The sequence below is a fragment of the Zerene cesonia genome, chromosome 3 (assembly GCF_012273895.1).
Source record: "Zerene cesonia ecotype Mississippi chromosome 3, Zerene_cesonia_1.1, whole genome shotgun sequence".
Lineage (NCBI taxonomy): Eukaryota > Metazoa > Arthropoda > Insecta > Lepidoptera > Pieridae > Zerene > Zerene cesonia.
This window is the reverse complement of record NC_052104.1, coordinates 6,254,505-6,277,375: the sequence shown is the minus strand read 5'-3', so window position 1 is coordinate 6,277,375 and position 22,871 is coordinate 6,254,505. Positions and strand designations below refer to the sequence as shown.

General features: G+C 32.7%; 1 protein-coding gene across 1 annotated transcript in view; it reads right to left on the bottom strand.

Annotated features, from left to right (window-relative positions):
* LOC119838767 (homeotic protein Sex combs reduced) overlaps positions 1 to 11,825 on the bottom strand; it is a 31,339-nt gene extending 19,514 nt beyond the window's left edge. Inside the window, exons 1-2 of the mRNA XM_038364872.1 lie at positions 11,612 to 11,825; positions 7,159 to 8,068 (exon numbers count right to left, since the gene is read on the bottom strand). Coding sequence (XP_038220800.1) covers positions 7,159 to 7,915 — 757 coding nt within the window. The 5' untranslated portion in view covers positions 7,916 to 8,068; positions 11,612 to 11,825. The remainder of the gene's footprint in view (positions 1 to 7,158; positions 8,069 to 11,611) is intronic.
* Positions 11,826 to 22,871: the final 11,046 nt, after the last annotated feature.

The following is a 22,871-nucleotide window of genomic DNA, read 5'->3' as shown; positions in this document are numbered from 1 at the left end:
GATTTGCCGATGGCGTAAACGGAACAGTGGTGCGCTTAATGGGATGGGAAAATCGTGTCATTATGCATCGATAATTGAAAAGGTTTATAGAAATTGTCTAACTACTGCGTTCGATGATCCAACGGTGTATGAATATTGTAATTAATACGCAATACCAGTAACTTTTGATGAATGTGAACTATCTTAAAACAATAACTATAAAAGCATGAATATTTTTTGTTTTACTTGAAGCTCGCCAGCCTAACCTGGTCAGGGTAAAATAATTGCATTGTACAGCGATAATAGAAGAATGATAAACTGGAACTACTATACTTTTTAAATATTTAATAAATACAAGTATCTACCTACCATTTATCAGACTGGTCCAAATGACCGTAAACTAAGCTAATAAAATTTTATTGTCCTTTCTTAGTATGCAATATGTTGTAATTATGAAATACCAATTGAGTTTTTTTTTTAATAAATTTCACAAATAAAAGAGAATAACAGAAGAAAGCATTCCCATTTCTACATCCGAAAGACGGGACGGAGACAAAAATGTGTTGACCGCAAAAGAAACAGAAATAAATCAGACAGATGACAATTTAAAGTGGTTAACCCACTAACTGTGACCATTTTAGATACTTTGATCAGATCTTGTCGAAACCGAAGTTACGACGAATGATATAAGCTTATTTAATTTCTATTAATGTTCTGCTAAGGTTTAATTTTGATCGCATTTTAATGAAATAGTGGGTGTTTGTTCTACAGCGTTTAAAGTCAGCCTCAAGATTTATGTTTTTATTTAAGAATTAATGATACAGTGTGAGTAATCACCGTTATGCTAATTTGAAATAAGCCCAGGTCGTAAAGATAAATAAAATTAATTTCTTATAAAGGTTAAAGCATCTCTCTAGTGTGCAGTTAATTGTTATTTAAACGATAACAGTTTTGATTTCATTTCTTTGGCGTTAAGCAAGCTTTAGAGTGACTTTGTGATAAGTAAATAAAATTCAATTCTAGTTAAAAATTAATAACGCAAACAAATAATATATATTTTAAAGTAAATTTAAATTCATCTTTGACAAAAAAACAATCACAAAATTCTTCATCGTTATCTAACCAAATTTACAAAGATTTTGTTAAGTGACGACCCCACAAATATTTGCAAAGAATTTCAATAGACACCTGGCGCCAAAGCGCGCCCCACTCGACTCTACTTTACGATCTGTTAAAAGACGCTCACTGCCCAAATTAACACTAAATAAAAACGAAATCGATCCATATAAAAAATAAGCGAAGGTACAAGATAAAAGCTTAAAAAAGGCCCACGTCAAAACATTTGATTGTATTAATATTTATAGTCGTACCGCCGCAGGAAATTCGGTCTCGAGATGTAAGAAAAAAAAATGTTTATCAGCCCGTTTAACTTTTGAGTAAACCGCGAATCTTTTGTATACAGTTATTTATGGTTTCGAAAACAATTGTAGTGTTAGTATTATATCAAATATGACAGAAATAAGTGTATTATTGGCTTTGTCTCCGGGATGAAGTCGTTTCCTTCGTTTAACAATGTAAGGGCAATGTGCTTGAAGTGAACTGTGTCGGAAACCTTTCCGTAATTTTTTTGTGAATACCCGCATGTGAAACAAGTTTATTATACTCAAAATACATGATTTTTATTAAATCACTTTTGTATTTTAACACAAATTAAAAGCAATTTTGTTACACGATTCCATCTACGTCCGTAAATCCAAGATTTAATCATTTAAATTGATCAATTGTGTTGTAATAATTAACAGTACCTTCTAGCTAATATTTGAAGTCATACCTATGTCATCCGTTTTTATGCCAACAACATATTATTTTCGTCTTAAAACATTCCCGTGTTCCCTGCAACCGAATGGTCGTTCCGGCAAATTTAAACAATAAATGTGGCATATCATAATATATGTCTGTCTTCAAAGTATACTTGAATATTAATGTTGCTTTATAAGCTTTTTACGATGAACTTTGTATATTATATTGTTATATCTTGCACGTATAAGTTTTTAACAGTTACACACAGTTCTAAAATGTAATTTTACTTAGAAATATTATGTTCTTGAATATATGACAAAAAGTTTTAACTAAGAAACATGCCTGTAATGTTTATTTTTCTTATACACATTTAAAACATTCAAAACTTCCTTAATATACTCACAAATACATTTAATAACTACACAGCAAAGAACCTTTTCAATGTTCCTAATACTCGTAGTTAAGAAGTTGAAAAAACAAGAAAATCGAATTATTTTCCGATTCCAATCGTTTACAAACACAATCACTTATTCGCGAGAGCATTGAGTAACGACCCGAGATGCCTATGCTAATTCGGAATACGCAATATGCGCGGGCGCATGTGCTAGAACCCTTGATGTTAATCAGTGTCGGCGACATGGCCTATTGAAAACGAATTAAACCTCTCAGACGGCCTTTATTTTGCATGTGTTAATTTTATTCAGTATATAATATGCGCGAAGGTTTTTATTGCAGCGAGGTCGATAAACTTTGGATTAAATTCTTGATTAGTAATTTGCGTATTTAGTATTTCAGAATACTAAATTGTATGTGAATTCATAAAGTGGAAGAATTTTCTTTTTTTATTTAAACCGCAATTTTAATATTTAATCACTTTTGTCATTAATAGTAATATTAAACTCTGTAATTGGTATTTAATAAAATTTTAATCGAAGACTTCTGCATTTTCAATTAACTGTTATTTTAAAGCTTACTATTGAATAATGATAAGGTATAATATATTATGTCTTTTTTTAATTGATTAAAAATACAACTTGAAATAAACACGTAATGCAACTAACGGCTAATATATTATTACGTTCCTTCTATAGCAAAAATGTACTCTCTAGTTAAAACGATTAAAATAACGACATGGTTGGAATAAAAACGTGGCGCTGCAAATGGTCTACTAATCGCCGTAATGGTTTTAATGAATACTGCAGAACCTGTTCAAAACAACCAATACCTACTGTAGAATTACATATTAGTACAAGACTAACAATGTAGACAGAGAGATCAATAAAAAAACAACATGGAATCTTTTGCACGATCAAACTTGGTACCAATTTTCCTAAGTAAGGCTTACACATAAAATAGAAGTAGAAATTATGTAGTTGCATTTAAAGAGAATTGGGTTTTGTTATCGCATATTGGGGGTAAACAAGACGGAAGGGTAAACAAGAAGGTTATATCTATCTTTCTCCTTCTCTTTCATTTTTTAAACGCAAAGCCTATTTATATATGCTACACTTGGGTTAGCTTATGTTTATAGGATTAGTGTCATGTACCTGACTGATGGATAAAAACGTCGTTCTTCAGTGCTTATAATATTCAAAATGTATTATCGAAGCCCTTTTGAAACCAAAAGTTAAAAACTTATAAAACGTTTATAATAAATCTTTCGGTTTTAAAATCTTACAAATAACATGAACCATGAAGATTTTGCGTCAGTATGATATATCATTATGGCATTGACACAATTTTAGTAACTTTAATGCATAATAATATTCATAGAGAAATAGCTATGACGAAAGTTAGTCTAGTAGGCAGCGAGAATAATCAAGCGTAAAATCTCTCCTTCACAGATAGACATCGATGTTTGATAATGACAAAGGCATCCATTCCATACTTGGTAAATGTATGTCAGTGTTACTTCATTCTAAATACAAACACATTAATTTTGTTTGCTTCTTCGTATATTATTATGAGCATACTACTAATCATGCGTGACCAACTATTTTATACGAAGGAAAACATTTTATATGACTTTTGGTGATGCTACCGAACGATATGAAATTAAAGTTATATTAAATATTTTTGAAGATGAATACGGAAGGTGCTAAAAACAAAACCCCTAAAATTAAGATTTTGGCCTTAAAAACACCAAGATGAGCCCATATGGTCTTTTCCTATAGTTTATACCATAATTCCAAGTTTTTTGTATATATGTGTAGTATTTACAATCCCAGATAAAAATGATTCAACATTATACACATGAAAAATTCCAGACACTGTATTAAAAAGATAAACCATGAGAAATGTGCCATCACCGCTATATTTTATAGAGGTTAAAGTCGGCATTAATATTTGAACTTGTTTTCTCCCAGAGGAGTTTGGGAAACTCACGTGGATGCCGATTGATGTATTGCGCCCTTTTTAATACGTTGATTTAAAGACATACGGACTTTTTTATTGTAAATTAACCATAAACACGAATATGCTTCAGTGTAATTAGTTATTAAGATGTATTTTAATAAGATATTATTCTTTAGGAATAATTTTGATCTTTTTTTTACTAATTAAAAATCGTCTATACAGTCTGAGCACCGAGTAACCCAATAGCTTTGACCATATAGCTCCTTATTTAACTGTTGTAACAGAATACATATCGAGCCCGTTTCGCCAGTGAATTCTGCAAATCATCGCCGCCATTACGAACCGACGACCAACCAGCGATCGTCCACTAATCCCCATTCCACTTTATTTATTCATTTTAACCCGTTCCTTTTATTTTTATTTACTCTTATGCATATGCGTCGGCTGGCTGCTCGTGTTCTCTAGAACTTGATTGCGTATCTTTCATCTTAGTAGCGGAATTTGATAAATATGCACTTCGCGATGTGCAGTACAAATGCGTTTGCGATTTCAAAACCAAATTAAATTTAAAATGAGAATTTGATTTGCTTTAGAAATTATTCAGAAAATATAGTATTGGACCGTATGATATGTTTTGAAACAAAATTCGACATAGTAGATAATTTGCGTGCAGTTTATTCGATTATGCTATCACGCAATAATATCTTGAACGGGCCACGCCTAAATTCTTTTAAAGCACCTATACTATTACACATTTCACACTCAGTATTTCAGAGTTATTACAGAGGTGATTCATGTCCAAGCTGTAATAAAAGTACAATACGGTTTTGCAATTTCCATAGGTTAATAATAAAACAGTAAAAGGAATATACCTCAAAACCTTTCAAGTCTACCTTTAGCATAATATTATTTGAGTCATAATTTACCGTCGAAGCAAACACTTTGATTTATTTGTGAAACACTCTAGCAATAATTTTAGCATTAACGTTGTAGTTTTTTGAAGTTGTTATTAAAATAATTAATTACTTGAGGATATCGATACTACGTTGTTGTTTATTGGTGAAAGATATCACTTTGAGCAGCGAAATCCTTTAGGGATGGCTTTTATTTTAATTGAAAAAAAAAGGTTTAGTAGTAAGTGTAGTCTATTACTAAATTGTTAAACGATTCTTTGAAAATGATGCAGTTTATTAATATATCAACCAAATTTGAGTTTTGTTTGATAAATTAGTCACGATGGGCGCGTTAATGATCTAATGATATATAATAGCAAAAATAACGCCAATTATACGGATATGTGATCAGGAACACCATCAAACTGTTTTTTTATTTCTAGCTACAGACTTAGCTTTATAATTATAAGTACAAATTAAATAAACTTCACATGATGTACTTTATAAGCTTAAATAATATTGGAACTAAGAAGTTAGCACGCATAGCTATGTCTAATTCTACTTGAGTTATTGCAGTAAAACATGGAAGATTTCCGACCTCTGTCTTTGATATTTTCATGCAAGGTTTATTATAAATCGAATGCATGAGTCAATGTTCAAGTGCTATTAACAAATGTTTGTATTTTGTCATAATAAATTGAACAATTACTAAAATTGTCATTTCGTTGATCTTCGTTATGGGAACCTGGTTATGAAAACATATACAAATATATGTTTTTGCATTGTATTAATTATATAAGACTTTGTAGGTGAATTATTCAAGTCGATATTGAATTCAAAATATGATCAATATCAGGAATAGACTCTGACTTATTCGAAAGACGTTTGAAGCGTGTAATAATTCACATGAAAATTAGAAATGCAAACATCTCATGTAACATTTGAACTAACCCAGTTTGAAAATCAAGCGTGCGATGTATCACCATCCTAATTTAAACGCGTGAAAACTATGTCGCGAAGCTACACCGAAGTTATGTACTCGACACCAATTAACTGTGACACCTAGTGACACTAGTGAACCTTGACAAGGCCAGACAATGTACGTAAAAACAATGGAATGATTCGAGGAATTGAGTGCAACATGTGCGCTGTCCTATCTCGGGATATCTACAATGTGTGACAGGCCGGCTGTGTTGTGATCGTGTTTTCATATTTTTAGGCACATCTTTGTTTATTTTTTGTATTATTTAAATAGTGGAAAATTTTATTGATATATATTACGATCTTCGCAATACGAAATAAAAAAACAGAGCTTTCAAATACCTATGAAATGACTATGCTGAATAAAAATACAGTGTCTTTGTGTTAGTTGTTTTCTTTACCTTTGTCGGGTCTTATTTTTATATAAGCTTTACTTATAATTTATTGATAAATTACCTAAATTTCATATGATGTCACTAACAAGTCCATAAATTACTAATTGCTATTTAAGAGTTATATGCGTAAAGTCCTTAATTCTCCTTCCTTAAAAAGTGGCAATATACCAGACGCAATAATACGGAGTCGCGTGTTTTGGGGATTGCTATTAAGTGTCAGATTTTGGTTAATTTTTGAATTTTTGGGAAATAAACTTTAGATGTTGAATGTTGTGTGAATGACATTCACACGTGCGTTAAGAACCAATTTAGTAGAAATTAATAACTGAGTAGCTTACGGTTAAAACTAGGAGGTTAGAATCCGTCAAATTACGCGTCTAGTGATGGTGCATTTTTCCCATCATTAAGAAGAAAAAAGCCTGGGTGTTCACTTGTGAGCGCCCGCTAACAAAACCATTATGGTCTATTATGACCATCATCCATCAGACTGCCGCATCGATCCTACATTAACGCATGCTAATGCTTTTATAAACAGATATACAATTTATTTTGTCTCCACCTCGGCATCCGATTGATGAATAGTTTTCAAATTAGGCAGAAATATTTGTTTTATGAATAGGCGTGGTTTTGGATGTTGCTTCTAGAAAGAAGCTTAATCAACTTGCTCCATAAAAACCAAATATCATTAATATTCATTAATTAACATCTTCATCGAGGATGCATGGCATTGTTTTATTATAATAAAATTTACTTACTTTGACCAAGATGAACTCTCTTCATCCATGGGTATATTTGCGGTGGATTAGCCTGAGTATTTCCTGAAGATTTGGCGTTTTTAGTGTTGCTTGAACTCGAATTATTTGCTTCATTACTATCGTTGCTTGATGTGCTTGATGCCGGACTGGAGATGTTCTGATTTATGTTTGCCTTATGCTCCACTGGTGAGGCAATTGGCGTAGTCAGTCCGAGTTTAGTGCTAGTGCTTCCACTTGTATTTTGTCCAACACCAAAGCCAGGAGACGTCCGTCCTGGCCCTGACGATGTGGATAGATCCTGGGGTGATGCAACTCCCGTTGTAGATGTAGAGTCAGCAAATTTACAACTAGCATTGGCTGCTTGGTTAGAAGCTGATAATAAATTCGGTGATAATGCTCCCGGGCTCGGATTCGAATGTTGGTGCATATGGCTTGCCGTGCTACCCAGTCTCTGGGGGTGAAGTTGTGTGTAATCTATCATAGTTTGAGGTTGCATGTGCGCACCGCTCGCTGGGGTGGCGTATGGGTGTTGTGGGTAATGATGCCCAACTTGCGGCGGTGAATAACATGTATTCGGATATGCAGAAGCTGCTGCATTAGGGTTGTAGTAATCCGCTCCCGGTGTGGGCAGCCCCGGATGTCCAGATTGTTCCACCGGGGTCCCCGTGCGCCCCGGGACTTGATTCCCATAGCACGAGGCGAGCGAATTGACGAATTGGTAGGAACTCATTCCTGCGTTATAATTTAGGTCGTTCATCGATAACAGATTATTATTTCTTTCTCGTCTGAAGTTTACTCTTAGGTTGTCATGCTTTGAAGGCCCCTGAATAGTTCAGTTGGACATGTTAAGTGCTGAAACGTTCGCGGTCCAGTTCAATTGTCCTCTGAGAGTGGAGCTTGATTGATGGACCTGTGATAAAATGAAACACATTAGTTGGTCAAGTGCTACGCCTCGTTACTGGTGACGAATGGTTGTACAGATCATGTCAAATAATATTTTAATGGAATTCACTAGATGAACAAATCGGAGCATTTAAAGTTTTCAAACATATGACATTAATTATACGTTATATCTATTATTTGGTTTCTTACTTCGTTTAAGAATGATTCAAATGTCTTTTATATTTGAGTGTCATATACAAGTTAGTCATTAAAACAAAATTTGTTATAACAAACATTTAGTAATTTATGTCTATGAGACCTCTACGTATTATAACAACGAATAGAAAATTTCGTTACAATTTCCACAAAAGATCATTTGCCTAGCACGGGGGGTCTATTAAGAAACAATAAATTTACATGGGATATTCTAAGCGCGGTACACATGTTAAGTCAAGTGCGGAAAAAATCTTGTCCCCGCCACGTGGTAGGGCTATAAAAGTGTCTACCGAGGTTTATGCGAGCGCGGTAGAATGTGACTTCTGCCGATTTATGAACTTCGCCGGTGCATACATCTTTATGAGCAAATTAGTAGTCATTGTGTATTCGATTTATTTGTCGCGCAACGAATGACAAATGTTCCCACTTTTCTGTACATCGTGTAATTTTGTGCATTTGATGCGTATGCGGGATTTATTGGATGCGCGCGTCATGCGAGACCAATTCTTGAGACCATTTGTTAAGATTTTGTAATTTTGATACATTGCGATGTTTTATGGTAGTGTTTATTATTATTCGGTATTTCGTTCACGTTATAAATGCTGTAGTTCTTTTGTAAATATGTACTTATTTTTAAATGGTCTAATTTTAACTAATTATATATAATACAAAATGAATTATTTTCAATCGATATGTTCTCATTAATTTTAAAGCATTAATATTAAATTTAGATTAGTGGATACCTAGATATTTTTGCAAAATAATGTTTAAAATTACAAGACTTGGGTATGCTACTTGCATAGGTACTAGCTATGAAAGTTTTGCTCATCTGTAACGATCTTGCTATATATAAAAATAATTAATAGAAAGAACATTCAATAGTTACTAAAGTTTTCATTTATAACAACAATAAAATCTCTTATTTTAAACACAATTACAATAAACTTAAGTACCTACGTACCCTACCTATTTTTGAGTAATGATAAGTATGGTGCATATTAATATCTGTAATTCTTAGATTTTAAGTAGATATTAAAGTTATACAATGCATTAAATTTAATCACTACATAGTATAAAACAAGTCGCTGTCTCTGTCCCAATGTATGCTTAAATCTTTAAAAATACGGAATGGTTTTATTATGTAGATAGAGTGATTCAAGAGAGTTTATAAGTATAATACCGTCTATTAAACTACTCCGAATTAACGGGTGCGAAGCCGCGGGCAAAATCTAGTTTTCAATAAATTTCGTACGGTGCAGTTTTCTGTAATTTGTCATAAGTATTGAGCAAACAATTAATCATTGCATTATTGCTTTTATTTTCCAAATATCAAAGGTTAATCGTAAACTTGACTCTTAAATTTAACTGTTAGTAAACATAGTTACATATTTAATTTTTTTTTTTTATTAAGGTATGTAATTTAGTAAGTAAGTATTCTAAATGCTGGAAGGTACTAACTAATAAAAAAAGGACTGATAAATCATGGTGGTCATTTTCTATTTTAAACTATTTATTTGATATTAGCTTTCTGTCCGTGGCTTTGCCCGCGAATTCATATTATAGCAAATTCCTATGAGACAGATATTTTTTTACATTACATCTCTATAAAATATAGCTTATGTCACTCTATCCTTCTAACTATCTCCAGGTTCAAAAATCATATCATAAAATCGCTCCGTTGCGACTTCAGAGAAAGACAAAAAAAGAAACAAACAAACGTATTTTCACAATTATCATATTAGAAAGAATTAAGAAATATAGAGTTAATTAAAGATTTTTTTTCGAGTAAGTGTTAAACGTTTATTTTTTAAATCAGTACATTAGTTTCAAATTTCAATTCAAATGTTTATATATTTTGTTCAATTTGATTTCTTCTAGAAGTATTTTCGAATCTTCACAACATAGTTTTATTCTTTACCACCTACCTTATCAAATTAATTTATCCACCAATCGTTTGAATAAAATATACCATACTAGCTGCCGCTGGGTTTCACCCGCGGACGCGGATTTATATAGCTCACGTCTTATGATGTATAAGCTACATTATTGTACAGTTTTATTAAAACCCATTCAGCAGTTTTTACGCAAAAGAATAACAAACATCTATCCATACTACATAACTTTCGCGTTTTTATTATTAGTAGGATTAAATAGAAACTAAAATAACTTTTACCTTTATAACCTTTCAACATGAGAGACAAAAATTATATTTATTTTAAAATATCTTTTAGAATGTATTTACAAACCAAATACTATATGTATATATTTATTGTATGAAATGTTATGGACATGGAATATCATTGCGTTATTTACTACATGAATAATAATTATATCATTTCTATTTAATATAATAGTTTTAATTATGTTATTGGAGTTATTATAAATTGTAAATGCCTTGCTCAGAGCATCTGATGTTTGGGCAACATGTGCGTGGTTTATTTCAGTAAGATTTTTGTCACTCCCGTCCGGTCCATGTTAAATGGCCCGAGCGATTTCATTGCTTTACATTTTATTTTATTTTTTATTTCTAACGCATCCCGGCATCCTTTGAAATGCTCGTCCGAATCTTGTGAGTGTGGGATTATTTCAAATTATTAAATAATATATATAAAATATTTTCATGTTGTTCCAGGTTTGGTTAAGTTAACAACATATATTTTTTTTCTTTTTTAAAAGCTTCTCTGTTCTTCTCTGTAGAATTTAAATTCAATTCCAGTCCAGTAAGAGAGAAAAATTACATAATGAAAGTAAGAAATTTTTCCTATGTGCAGTTATTTGAAATACCACTCTACTATAATTTTATGTTTTAGTGCATATTCGATTTATATTAAGGGCTAACATTTATTTAAACAAATAGTTACGATAGTGATTTAGTAAAAATTATCTGTATGACTCCAGTGAGATTTTGATACAAATCATTCTTTGAAGTATAATTTCTGTATTTTGCCTTTTAATTCAGTGCAAGCGAGTAAAATTGCCTGACATTGTTAAGTAAGACAAAGATATTTTGTTCAAAGGCGATCATTATATTAAATAAAGTCGTATGCGTATGTATATGTTCAATTTGATAAAAAAGTAGAGTCGATTTGAAATATTAATAATTCGGTTCTATCGAACAGATCTCTATTTTATTATTAATCTGAATTTAATTGAACAAGAAATACGATATAACTACTTTAATACGTTTTTATTTTTTAAGCATAATTTTTTTTATATTTCTAGTAATCCCATTGTATTTTAATAATCATTTACTTATTTTAATTGTATATAAATGGATGTAATATTTCTAGGGGAAAGTTTAAAATGAGGTTGTCTTTGAATTTAATATCACGTAAGGAAAATCGCAAATACTCACTCCAATAAGTTTCAGAGTGCCGAAAGCTCAACTCGACAAACACAAAAGTGGAAAATTCACAAACATCCCACGAAATTCACTTCACAAAACAACTTTCGAACCAGTGTCCGAAACGATATTATCGTACTCGAATGTCGGTATCGCGGCGAAGTTGGTGCGGACTTCGCAGCGGAAAACGGCCCGTGTTTTCCCGGCGTTCGAGCGTCGAGTGCACTGCGCGTCTGACAGGAAGGTGAGCGGTTCGCTTGGCGGCTGGCGCGCGAGCGAGCGGCGGGCGGGGCGCGCGGGGCGGGCGGGGCGGGGCGCACCTGAGCCGCCGCCACGTGTTATCCGCTCCCGCTCCACGCTAAACGCTCGGCTCCAAGCTCGCGTAATTACGGGCCGTATTCAATGAACCGATTGATGATTATTGATTGTAAATTGTTACCTCTTCTGATTTCCCTTTATGCTAATCGATACGTTTCTAATGTCTGATATAATAAACCGTCTTTTCGAATCGGAATAGGCAATTTTTCGTTTATGCCAAATTGTTGCTTGGACTAATGATACACTATACTCGATGATGTTAAAGGTTTGTGAGCTCTCTAAATTAACGCCGTTTAGCATAAATTTCACAAGCACTTCTTAGGGATCGCACTGAAATTAAAGTAGATAATGACAATAGTGGTTCATTTATTCACTTCGATGACGATTAATGTACAAAACTTACATGCATTCAATTCACAATGTATATCAGCTATACTATAACTTCGACTATTCTGTCCATTTAATCACCGCAAAGCAATATTTACATGTATTTACATCAAACCAAATGCCCGTTTGTCAGACACGAAATGACAAACATCGCAAGCAATGTATTAAAATACAATCCCACTGCACTTAGTACCATTCAAAAAGAACGGACATACTCCATGTATCAGAGGTGACGTGACATGACGTCTCACTGAGGGATAAAAATTACTGAGTAGTACTCATAATAAACTGGAACATCTATTTTTATGCACCCTATGACAATGTGAAAAATCGCATAGAATACAGAAAGTTCTGATGACTCTACGTGCAGGTGATGTATTCCAGTGTTCCGGTCTTGATGTCCGTAATATATTTGTTGCGTACTCTATAATATATAATTATACACAATATTGTAACCGTCTTTGTAATGAGACCTCCCGTATGATGATTGAATATAGGTAATGTGAAGAAAACAAATAGGAAAGCTAGTTACATTAAAACAGCTCTATCTGTGATAAAGTAAGTCTATATATTTATTTATGTACAACGCTCATATTAGGTGCTCTATTTTGTTTGTTGTTAAATGGTTATTTCACAATTATTAATTACTAACAAAACATATATAGGGATGATGTTTGTAATAATATAAACTTTGATCACCTATGTGATAATTTGTATACTGGGGCTGTGGTACTGGGACTTAGCACTGAATATTGGTAAAGAATTTATAAGATATTGGAAAATGTTATAAAAAATGAAAACCTTTTTATCTGAATGTTTTATTTTTGCGCTATTTGCAGCGTATTTTATTTAAAACGTATAAGTAGGTACATAATTGGTTAAGGTTATATCTAGGTGTATTTAGAATGATCGAAAATTATGGTTTAAGGTGACTATATTCTAAATTAAATAGAGAAACACTGCTATGCTACTCACCCAAAAATAATAAAATAATCTGAAATAAGAGATGACTCAATTGGGTTTATATACAACTTATTGATTTATAGATAAAGAAACGTATTTTTAGTAATACTGGCATTTCTTCCCTGTTTATTCGAAATGTGGCCATTTAAATTTCGTAAATGTAACGGTTTTGGTAAAAACGTGTATGTAATAAGAGTATAAGTTTTTATACAACATTTAATATATTAATCCTAACTTAGTATATATAAATTTGCTGGATATGAATTCAGCTATTTATTATGCAGTTTTAGTGAATACATTTTCTTTTAATAATTTTATTTAAAATACAGAGATTAAGAATAACCGATTATAAGTTCAAAATTCTACCAAAATTGTTAACAGTGGGCTTGATTAAATCGAATAAATAAGAAATCTCTCTCCAAAGGACTCCTTTATATCCAATGAAAACATACCACACCTTATTGTATAGTCCCAATAGACTTTCTCCCGAGGGCTTTAAATTTATTACAACTTAATACGACCAGGCTCGCGACAATCCTTGCACATGCTAGCTTATTCCACGAGTCTTGTAATTTACGACATAGGGTGAATATAACTGTCCTTTACTTACCACTATAATTAGAAAGAGACAAATTTGTTGTTGATTTAAAAATCGTTTATTGGTATTTAATTATAACGAGGTTGAGGTTGTATTCTTTTTTTGAATTGGTTCGTAGGTCAGTTAAGATTTATAGCGGTGTATTATTTTCGTATTAGAATTTATCTGAAATATTTGATAGGGTTTGGGTGCTAGGTACATTATGGCTCTTATTAGAATAAAACATCTGTTGATTACTATCAATATGTTACTGCATACTATTTTTTATTTATCACGTGATACGTAATTATAAACAAAGTAGGTACCTCTGATACTTTTGACACTTTTAATCCTTATCAGAAGCATATTTTTATACCAGAATACTTAAGTAATTTATTAAATTAATGAAAGCAAATTTTAATGTCCCTACTAAATATATTCTTATTACTTTTGAATTGGCGTAGATAGCTTATTATATTTAAATGACAGGGGGTAAGCAGTAATATTGCATTAACGCAAAAAACAGCATCACTATCACTTTATCTCATAATACAAAACACTCCTGATTTCACATAATAATACATAATTACTTAATTCAACACTTAATTTGCAACTGAATAAAAAATTTGCATGTAACGGAAAATGCGTCAGTTGTCACTCTTGTACGGATGCATTTAGTATGGGTGTGAAAGAGATGGATAGTTGGTGATAGTGCCGTTGCAGTGGACGCATGCGTGTTGCAACAGCAATGGGCGCGGCCCCTTGCGCGGCTTCTTTGCCGTTCATTGGATGGTTCCACTCGGAAAAGAGGGGTGCGAATGTATTTGAAAGTTGATGTTTCAGTGTGGAAAACTTTTAAAATTATACAAATTTTCCTTTTCGTTTTCAGATCGTGATCGGATTTAATAATCGTAATATAATATGCTTTGAAGAAATAATCATATTATTTACTAATTTATTTCATACTAAAGCGGCATTTATCTATACCTGTAGGATTAATGCAGTGGAATTTAAATTCTTACAACTAAAATATGACCAAACTCATGCTGCTGGTAAAGTACACAATAAGCTATATTCAGATGTCAAACGTCGTACAATATTTTATGAAAGTAATTTATCTAATTCAATTTGCTTATTTCTTTTTACTTATAATTTTTATTAATAATTTATAAACTTTATTCTAATAATAATATTATTACATTAGGTACTTATAAGGATTAAAGTAAGTTCGAGTTCGAGTTCGAGTAAAGTAATCGATTGGAACAATCTTGTTCTAACTAAATTGAGCACACGTAAGATTTACAAATATTTTTATTAGAAATCATGCCAATAAGATCTTGTCCATACGTAAGAGGCGAGCTTTCTACGTCTAAGTAGTAGGTAGGTACCTATACTTAACGAAAACTGTAGAAATAAAAAAATATACTTGCTAATAAGAAATTGGTTAGGTAAAAGGTTCGACTAAGATGTGCTTTCATAAATACTTTTTGGTTTGTGGAAATTATGCATAGATACCCAGGGTTTCCGGGGAAGGAGGCGTGGATTATGTCGGATATCTACCGACTAAAACCCCACCGTGTCCCGTCGAGCCGCTTTAGTGGAGGCGCTACGGGAGTCGTTTGTTAGTCCTTGGCGAGCCCTCATAGATATTAGTAACTCGTTATTTTCTACCAATATGTAATTACGTTTTCTTAGTGCATATGATACTCCCTTATCACATTCCAAAATAAACTGACTAAAATATCATTATTAACGCTAATTTAATAACAGACTGCCTGTCCGTCTATGGCCTCTTCACGCCTAAGCCACTGAATTAATTTGAATGAAATTTGGCAAAAAGATAATTTGGGACCCGAGAAAGGACATAGTTACAGACAAGGGTTAATGCGGGCTTAACTCACAGATTGTCTATATTTTCCTTGACTACGCGGGCGATGCCGTGGTCGAAAAACTAGTAAAACTATAAACTATGTATAAATATGTATATATGTATACGATCAATTTAGCCTTTTCTATTATGAATGCTCTAAAAATTTTAAACAAACAATGTAACATTTCATTGTAATGTGAGTTTTATCAATTTAAATACGTGGATATTTTAAAATAAATCAGGAAGGCATTTATCTCCCACTAAGGTCAGACCTGCTATGATTCATTTTGCGAAGGAGAGGCCAGTCTTGTTACGTACATAATCCACCAAAATAAAAATAGATTAGGATTTTAATACAAATTTTCCTTATTTACTTAACCATAGTTTGGTTTTGCTTTCAGCTTTATGTATTTGATAAACACTGTAGCGTTGATAAATAATCTTCTTTATACCCCCTCAAAAAATAAAATTGGTGTAGGTTTTTCTACTTTTTATTTGTACCTACCTTTAGATAAAATTTTTAATTAGAAATCAGTATTGAATTAATATATCAATTAATATTATTTTTATATAGTAGCAATTCTTTTGTGTTGCTATAAGATTTACATTACATTATTCATTCTAGATCCAAATTCTAATAAAGTGTTTAGTGTTGTATTATCACATCTCATTATCGAGTGACATGTGATATTTTGTTTTAATGTAAATAGGTATTATAAGGACAAACAAATTTACAAGGTATTGCGGACAGTAACAATATCATCTACATTAGTTTTGAATGTAAGTACGACGTAATGCAATGTTGTTATAATTATATTACGCGATTATTTGTATTCGCTTTCCAATAAAATATTTGAAAATATTATCCCCCAATGTGGTAAGTAGAACTGTTGAAAATTTTAAGTATTTGAGACTAATTAGAAAACAGATTCTTTTTGGCTCGATCTGAATTAGAATTCATCTGAACGTGAATTACATTTCCAAGTGGAGTATAAGTCATAATCATCATCACCTTCAGCTTTTATGAGGGTTCAGGCCATAATCAATCACACTGGCGAAGTGTTGGTTAGCAGATGTCGTCGAAATTTTGAATCCTTGAAGATGCCGGTTTCCATACAATGGTTCACTTCCACCGTTTGAGCATGGTGTTGTGCATACTATGCAGATAAAAAAAAAACAATATTTCTGTCTTGCTCACCTGGTCTCGAATCCCGGACTTTTCCCCCTTCTCTTACAATTCCTCCACCACTGCTCCAGACAGCTTTGCTTGGATTATAAATTCCACTATACAACTATATATACATGTTATTTGTAACTTCTCAAAAAGGATTAAAATTGTTTTTTAACGAAAAATTTAAACCTCCATCAAATTGTCAAAAGTCTCATAATTTAAATGGGACCGCATGGGAGGTTGTGTATCGATTTTGATGAGCTTTCAAATCATCAAAATCGATACACCCAAAAGCTACGATGTAACTAAAAAATATATAAATGCAAGTGAATCGATAACCTCCTCATAAGTTTACTATAACGCGTACCTATTAACAGTAGGATTTCCATATGAATAGTTCCTATAGTGAACACTTATATATTAGTTGTGTCACTAAATATTCAGATCTTGAAAGAATGGTTGACCACAGGTCATTTTATTAGTTGCTCTGGTTTATATTTGCGATGTTCGTTTCTATTATCTATTTATTACTTTTTTACTTATTCTGGCACATAAAAAATGAATCACAATAATATTATAAATGTGAAAGTTTTTTTGTTTGGATGTTTCGCCGTCAATCACGCTGAAACTACTGAACGGATTTTGATGAAATTAGGTATACAGACAGGGTATGAGCTGACTTGGGTGATAGGATACTTTTTATCCCGATTAAATGCTCCCTTGGGTTAAAACAGGAATCTAGATATCCAAGCAGAACCGGCACGAGCGTCAAGAAATAAATAATTTTAACTGCTAGTTAGACTAAAATTGCGACTCTCTTCTCTATCGATGATCGTGACAATCTTCTAGAGGTCAATCAAAGCTTAGTGGCCATCAAAGGAGCTATTACTAGAGCTCGTTGATGATATCGATGTATAGAGAGAGCAGTAAAATTAATACAAAAAACAAAAAAAAAATCGTTATGGAAACTCCTTATTAATATTTATAATTGCGACACAATCTTCATAGGAATCTATATTATAATACAGAGACCATAGATATCGTAATGTTGTTCGTATCGTACGTTTTCAATGTTTGACTATTGACTTGAAAAGTTTGTTATGAAGTGGCGCCACTGTACAAATGCCTTTCTCCGTAAAAACTTGTAACCAGAGCGTGCTAAAACTAACATCACAATGTTCACTAGATGGCGCGCAGCTCAAACGTCCATATTCTTATATCGTTCTTCAATTATGCATTACTAGCTCCGCGCCGCGGTTTCACCCGCGTAAGTCCATATCCCGTAGGAATATCGGTATAAAAAGTTTCCTATATGTTATTCCATTTGTCCAGCTGTCTACGTACCAAATTTCTTTGCAATCGGTTCAGTAGATTTTGCGTTTGTTGTTTTTGCGTGAAAGAGCAACAAACACACACACATCTTTACAAACTTTCACATTTATAATATTAGATAGAATGAAGATATCGATTTGTAATATAGTAACTTTCGTGTACTCGATCTATGACCGACATTACAATTCAAACAAGTATTTTTGTGTACAGTTTTTTTAATTATAATATTATAGGTTTGGCCGTTATTGTATACTTACATAATTAATGATAATGATAAAGATAATGAAAAACAAAACAAAAAAAAAAGGTGTGTGTGCGATTCACACATGATAGAAGTGAAACTTCAGTAAATCGACAAAAGAATGAATAAAATAGTATGTATATTTATGTCTCATTCTTTGCCGGCTTCATTCTACACATTTTTGTATTTCTGTCTCTTACCTGTCGTTTTTCCGTTGCATCCGGTTTGAAATCACAACGATTCTAAAGAAGTTTCACTTCAAAAAACCAAATTATTGTATTAAAAAAACCCTTAAGTTATACCGGGTCCGGTATACGGTACAAAAAAATCATATTGACAGCAATATTGAGATTCACTTACTACCCTCTATTTCTAGAAAATACTCGTCGATTCTCGATTCTGCCTTTCAAAGTCCATAACATTTTGTGACCATCACATTGTGGCAATGCAGGTAAGCTTACATTGTTACTGTATATTTCACATATTGAAACCTAAATTGCGTAACAGAGGGAGTATTATTGTAGCTAAGAAAGTAAGCGACGTTTACAATCATTAGTCAAACTGTCGCCCCTTGTCAAATGTGAACTTGCCCTTTCGACACCTAACTCACTAAACGTTCACCTCGTGGCCTGTGAATGTACCTATAAATATTTGGTACATTTTAATTTGGTTAGCTGGTATATAAGCAAGATAGCTTTGTCGTTATTTTCCTTATTGAAAGATTTACCTGTACATCCTATAAGTGTATATACAGATATAACATTATATGTATGATTATTACTTCCATTTATCAATGTTTTTAATACTGTATTTCTTGATTTAGTATTACAATATAGTAGTATATATACTACTAATATTATAAATGCGAAAGTTTATAATTCCTTATGTGTGTGTGTTTGTTGCTCTTTCACGCAAAAACTACTGAACCGATTGCAATGAAATTTGGTACGTAGACAGCTTGACAACTGCTATAGGCAACTTTTTATCCCGATATTCCTACGGGTTACGGACTTACGCAGGTGAAACCGCGGGGCGCAGCTAGTATTCCTATAAAGCAAAAAAAAGTGTAAAGCATAGTTATTATTATTATTTATTTATATCCATACTTCTAACAAATGGTCGCTTATGTTGATTTAAAAATCTACCACGACCACTACATTGATACAGGGTGGTCTGGTTTGATTGCAGATGCCAAAGGAAATGATAATGAGCTTTACATAACTATAATCAGTGTCACTCCTCAGATAGTACGTCTTTACGTCTAATATCAGACGTACTTTAATAATATTATACGTAGATAATTGAAACTACATATACGGTAATAATTTTGAAAGTGTGACTTTTCTTAAAACATGGATTAGGATGTAAGAAATTTTACTTACTATGTCAACACACACTATATATGTTATTCACAATATAAATAATTTGTTAATCTGCACACACCAATATGTAATGGAGGTTTTTTATTTATTTATATTTTATATCGTTTACGTGCGTACACTTTGCAATATGAAATTTAGATCCTAAATTTATAAACGTGAAAGCTAATGTTAAATTAATAGATATTCGTAATTCTTTCACATAAGAACAATGATGGGATCTGTTTGCATTTACAAAGATAGATTATAGTCTTCAGAAAATAAGGAGACCATTATATTCAGAGTAAACATTGCAGAAAGATCGATATAAATACTGCTATGCGTATGCAAAACTGCTTGCTACTCATTTTTACTCGTTTCTTTGTTATCCGGCGTAATGTCTTTGTAAAAACATTTTATATTTTAAGGACTGAACACAATAAAACCACTTGCTAATTTGATTTATATGTTAATTTATTGCTCTGTGTAATTGTACAATATTAGATGATACTTACAATATTTACTAATCTAATTATAGTAATTATAATCTAAACATTGTACTACTATTACTAAGGAGTTGGGTTTCCTTTTTCAGAACACAATTTATCCGCTCGCATCTGCACCTGTTAAGAAAATTAAACAAAATCGTCATTTGTTGCCCATATATTGTTAGCACGTCGACATTCTTAGGCTCAAGATCGATTAAAAATATAAGTCAAACTTTATATTTTTATAATGTAGAAATCAAGCACGCTCTGGCACGAAACGGACCAGCTCGACCAGCACCGAGGATGTACCACACCCCCATAGAAGACCGGCGTGAAATACTAGCATGCTGTGTTTCGTAGGGTGAGTGGGGGAGCCGGAGGCTGTACCTACGCACCTGTACCTTCATTACAGATAATTCTCTTAAGAATAGAATTAGAAGACTACTACATTTATTCGTTTTCCATTATCTGTTTTATCGTATAAAGTTCTTACTTCACTCAGAATTTCAGTTAATGTTGATAAATCTCATATACAATCTATAATATTACAGGTACTAAGGACTATATTTAAAGTTGCGGAGCAGAAATAATTATAGAAAGAGCTGGGATACCGAAGGCTGCGGTGCGTCGCTCAAACAACGCTAACTTACATTTAGCTGTCAGTCAAAAACAATTTGGAATTTGGTGAGGGTCGGAGGATATGGAGTAAAGCTAGAATTATATAGAGCTGCTGTTTCGAAAATTGTTGGTTTGGAAATAATAATATTGAAAAAGAAATAATGACGCATAAAACACGAGAAAGTGATACATAGATCATTATTACGATAATCACGCTCCAATTTAACTGGTATTTTATACATACAAATGATAGTATTATAAAATAATTTTAAAATTAATGATGTTCATAAATGTTCCATAAAGTCCGTTATTTTTTACTCATTTTATACCAAATAGCACACGTAAAATAATTAACAGCTCCATAGAATTCCCGGTCGGTCGATCGCGTTTCAGCATCGGCCCCGTTACAACGCCATCTATCATTTCCTCCATCTTCTCGCCGGGTTAAACACGTAAGTGACATTGACGCCAACGCCAAACAAACTTGACCCCCGCCATATCCACCACTAAAAGAAATATCCAACCAAAATAGCTTATTACTTAATAAAGCCGGGGCTCGAATTATATTGGTACTTTTAGGTCAGTTCAGATTTTCTTCTACGTCATGTATGGTTATGCCCAGGTAAGTGACACGTGTTTTGATTTTTACTGCCCAAGACGGGTCTGGAATTAACGGAATTTTGTATTTTTCTCGTCTTATAAGACAAACTTAATGAAGCAACTAATATATTATGCTTTATTATAAAGGGGAATATAATGTTTCTTTCTTTATTCGATTCTTAGACCTGCCCGATTTGCACATAACGTTCCATGGAAATTGGTCTAGTCGTTTCGGGAGACTATAGTAACAAACATTGTGACAGCACTTTACTTATATTGAGATGTAAAATTACTTTAATATACGATGATATAAATAATACCTATTCTCGTAAACGTATGTTATAGGATTCATGCCCAAAGGGGAGCCTATTACTAAGACTTCGCCGTCCGTCTGTTTGTCAGTCTATCACTCACCAAGTCGCATCTTATGAACTATGATAGATAAATTTGATAATAGATAAATTTGAGTAGATAAATTTGAGCTTTTTTTAATTCTTTTGACTGTCCTAGAAGTTGCTCGAAAAAAATAAATAAAACAAAATAAAAGTACATAATTAGATAGTTACAATTTTCAGAGATGACGTATTTCTGTTGCCGTTAAAATAACAAATAATAAAAAATTAGGCTAAGCAACGGTCATAAATTTGATGGGGCTCTTAAGTTTATTTGTACGGAATCCTTAGTGTCGCGAGTGCTACTCGCGTTCACCGATTTTTATGATGTGTGCCGGGAAGTGCATTTGCGATATAAAAGGTTGGTCTAATTTGGACTATGAGCGGTATAAGCATATTATATTAAATCGATTCAATTGTAACAAATAATTATAATTATAATAGTAATATTTACCTATTTACCTATATTTACCTATACTAATAATTATTAGTATAGGTAAATGTAATATTACAACAGTTAGGCATTTTGCAAGTAATTTAACTTATTTACTACAGATAACAACTAATTACCAGATTACTATAAGTTAAATAATACAAATATTTCGATGAACACCACCCTCATCTCAGTACAGCATTGATCAGCTCTGCTTTCGAACGATGGCAGCCGAGCGTTCTTGATAAATGACCCGGGACAATGCGCCCTGCAGATTCTTTTGTCGATCCCCGCTTTTTGTATGGACACTGATGTTTCTGTAAACGTGACGTGTCCGCGGGATCGGACAACGGACCTTCGCTACAATTATGTAACACTGAACCTTAAAACGGCTGCTTCCCGAATAACAAAACATCACCTATTTCTACCTACCAATACATGCAACACAGACTCATAAAGATACAATTTCATCAAACTTTTGCCAATCTTTAGTCATGTGAATTATACTGAACTAGCTGCGCCCC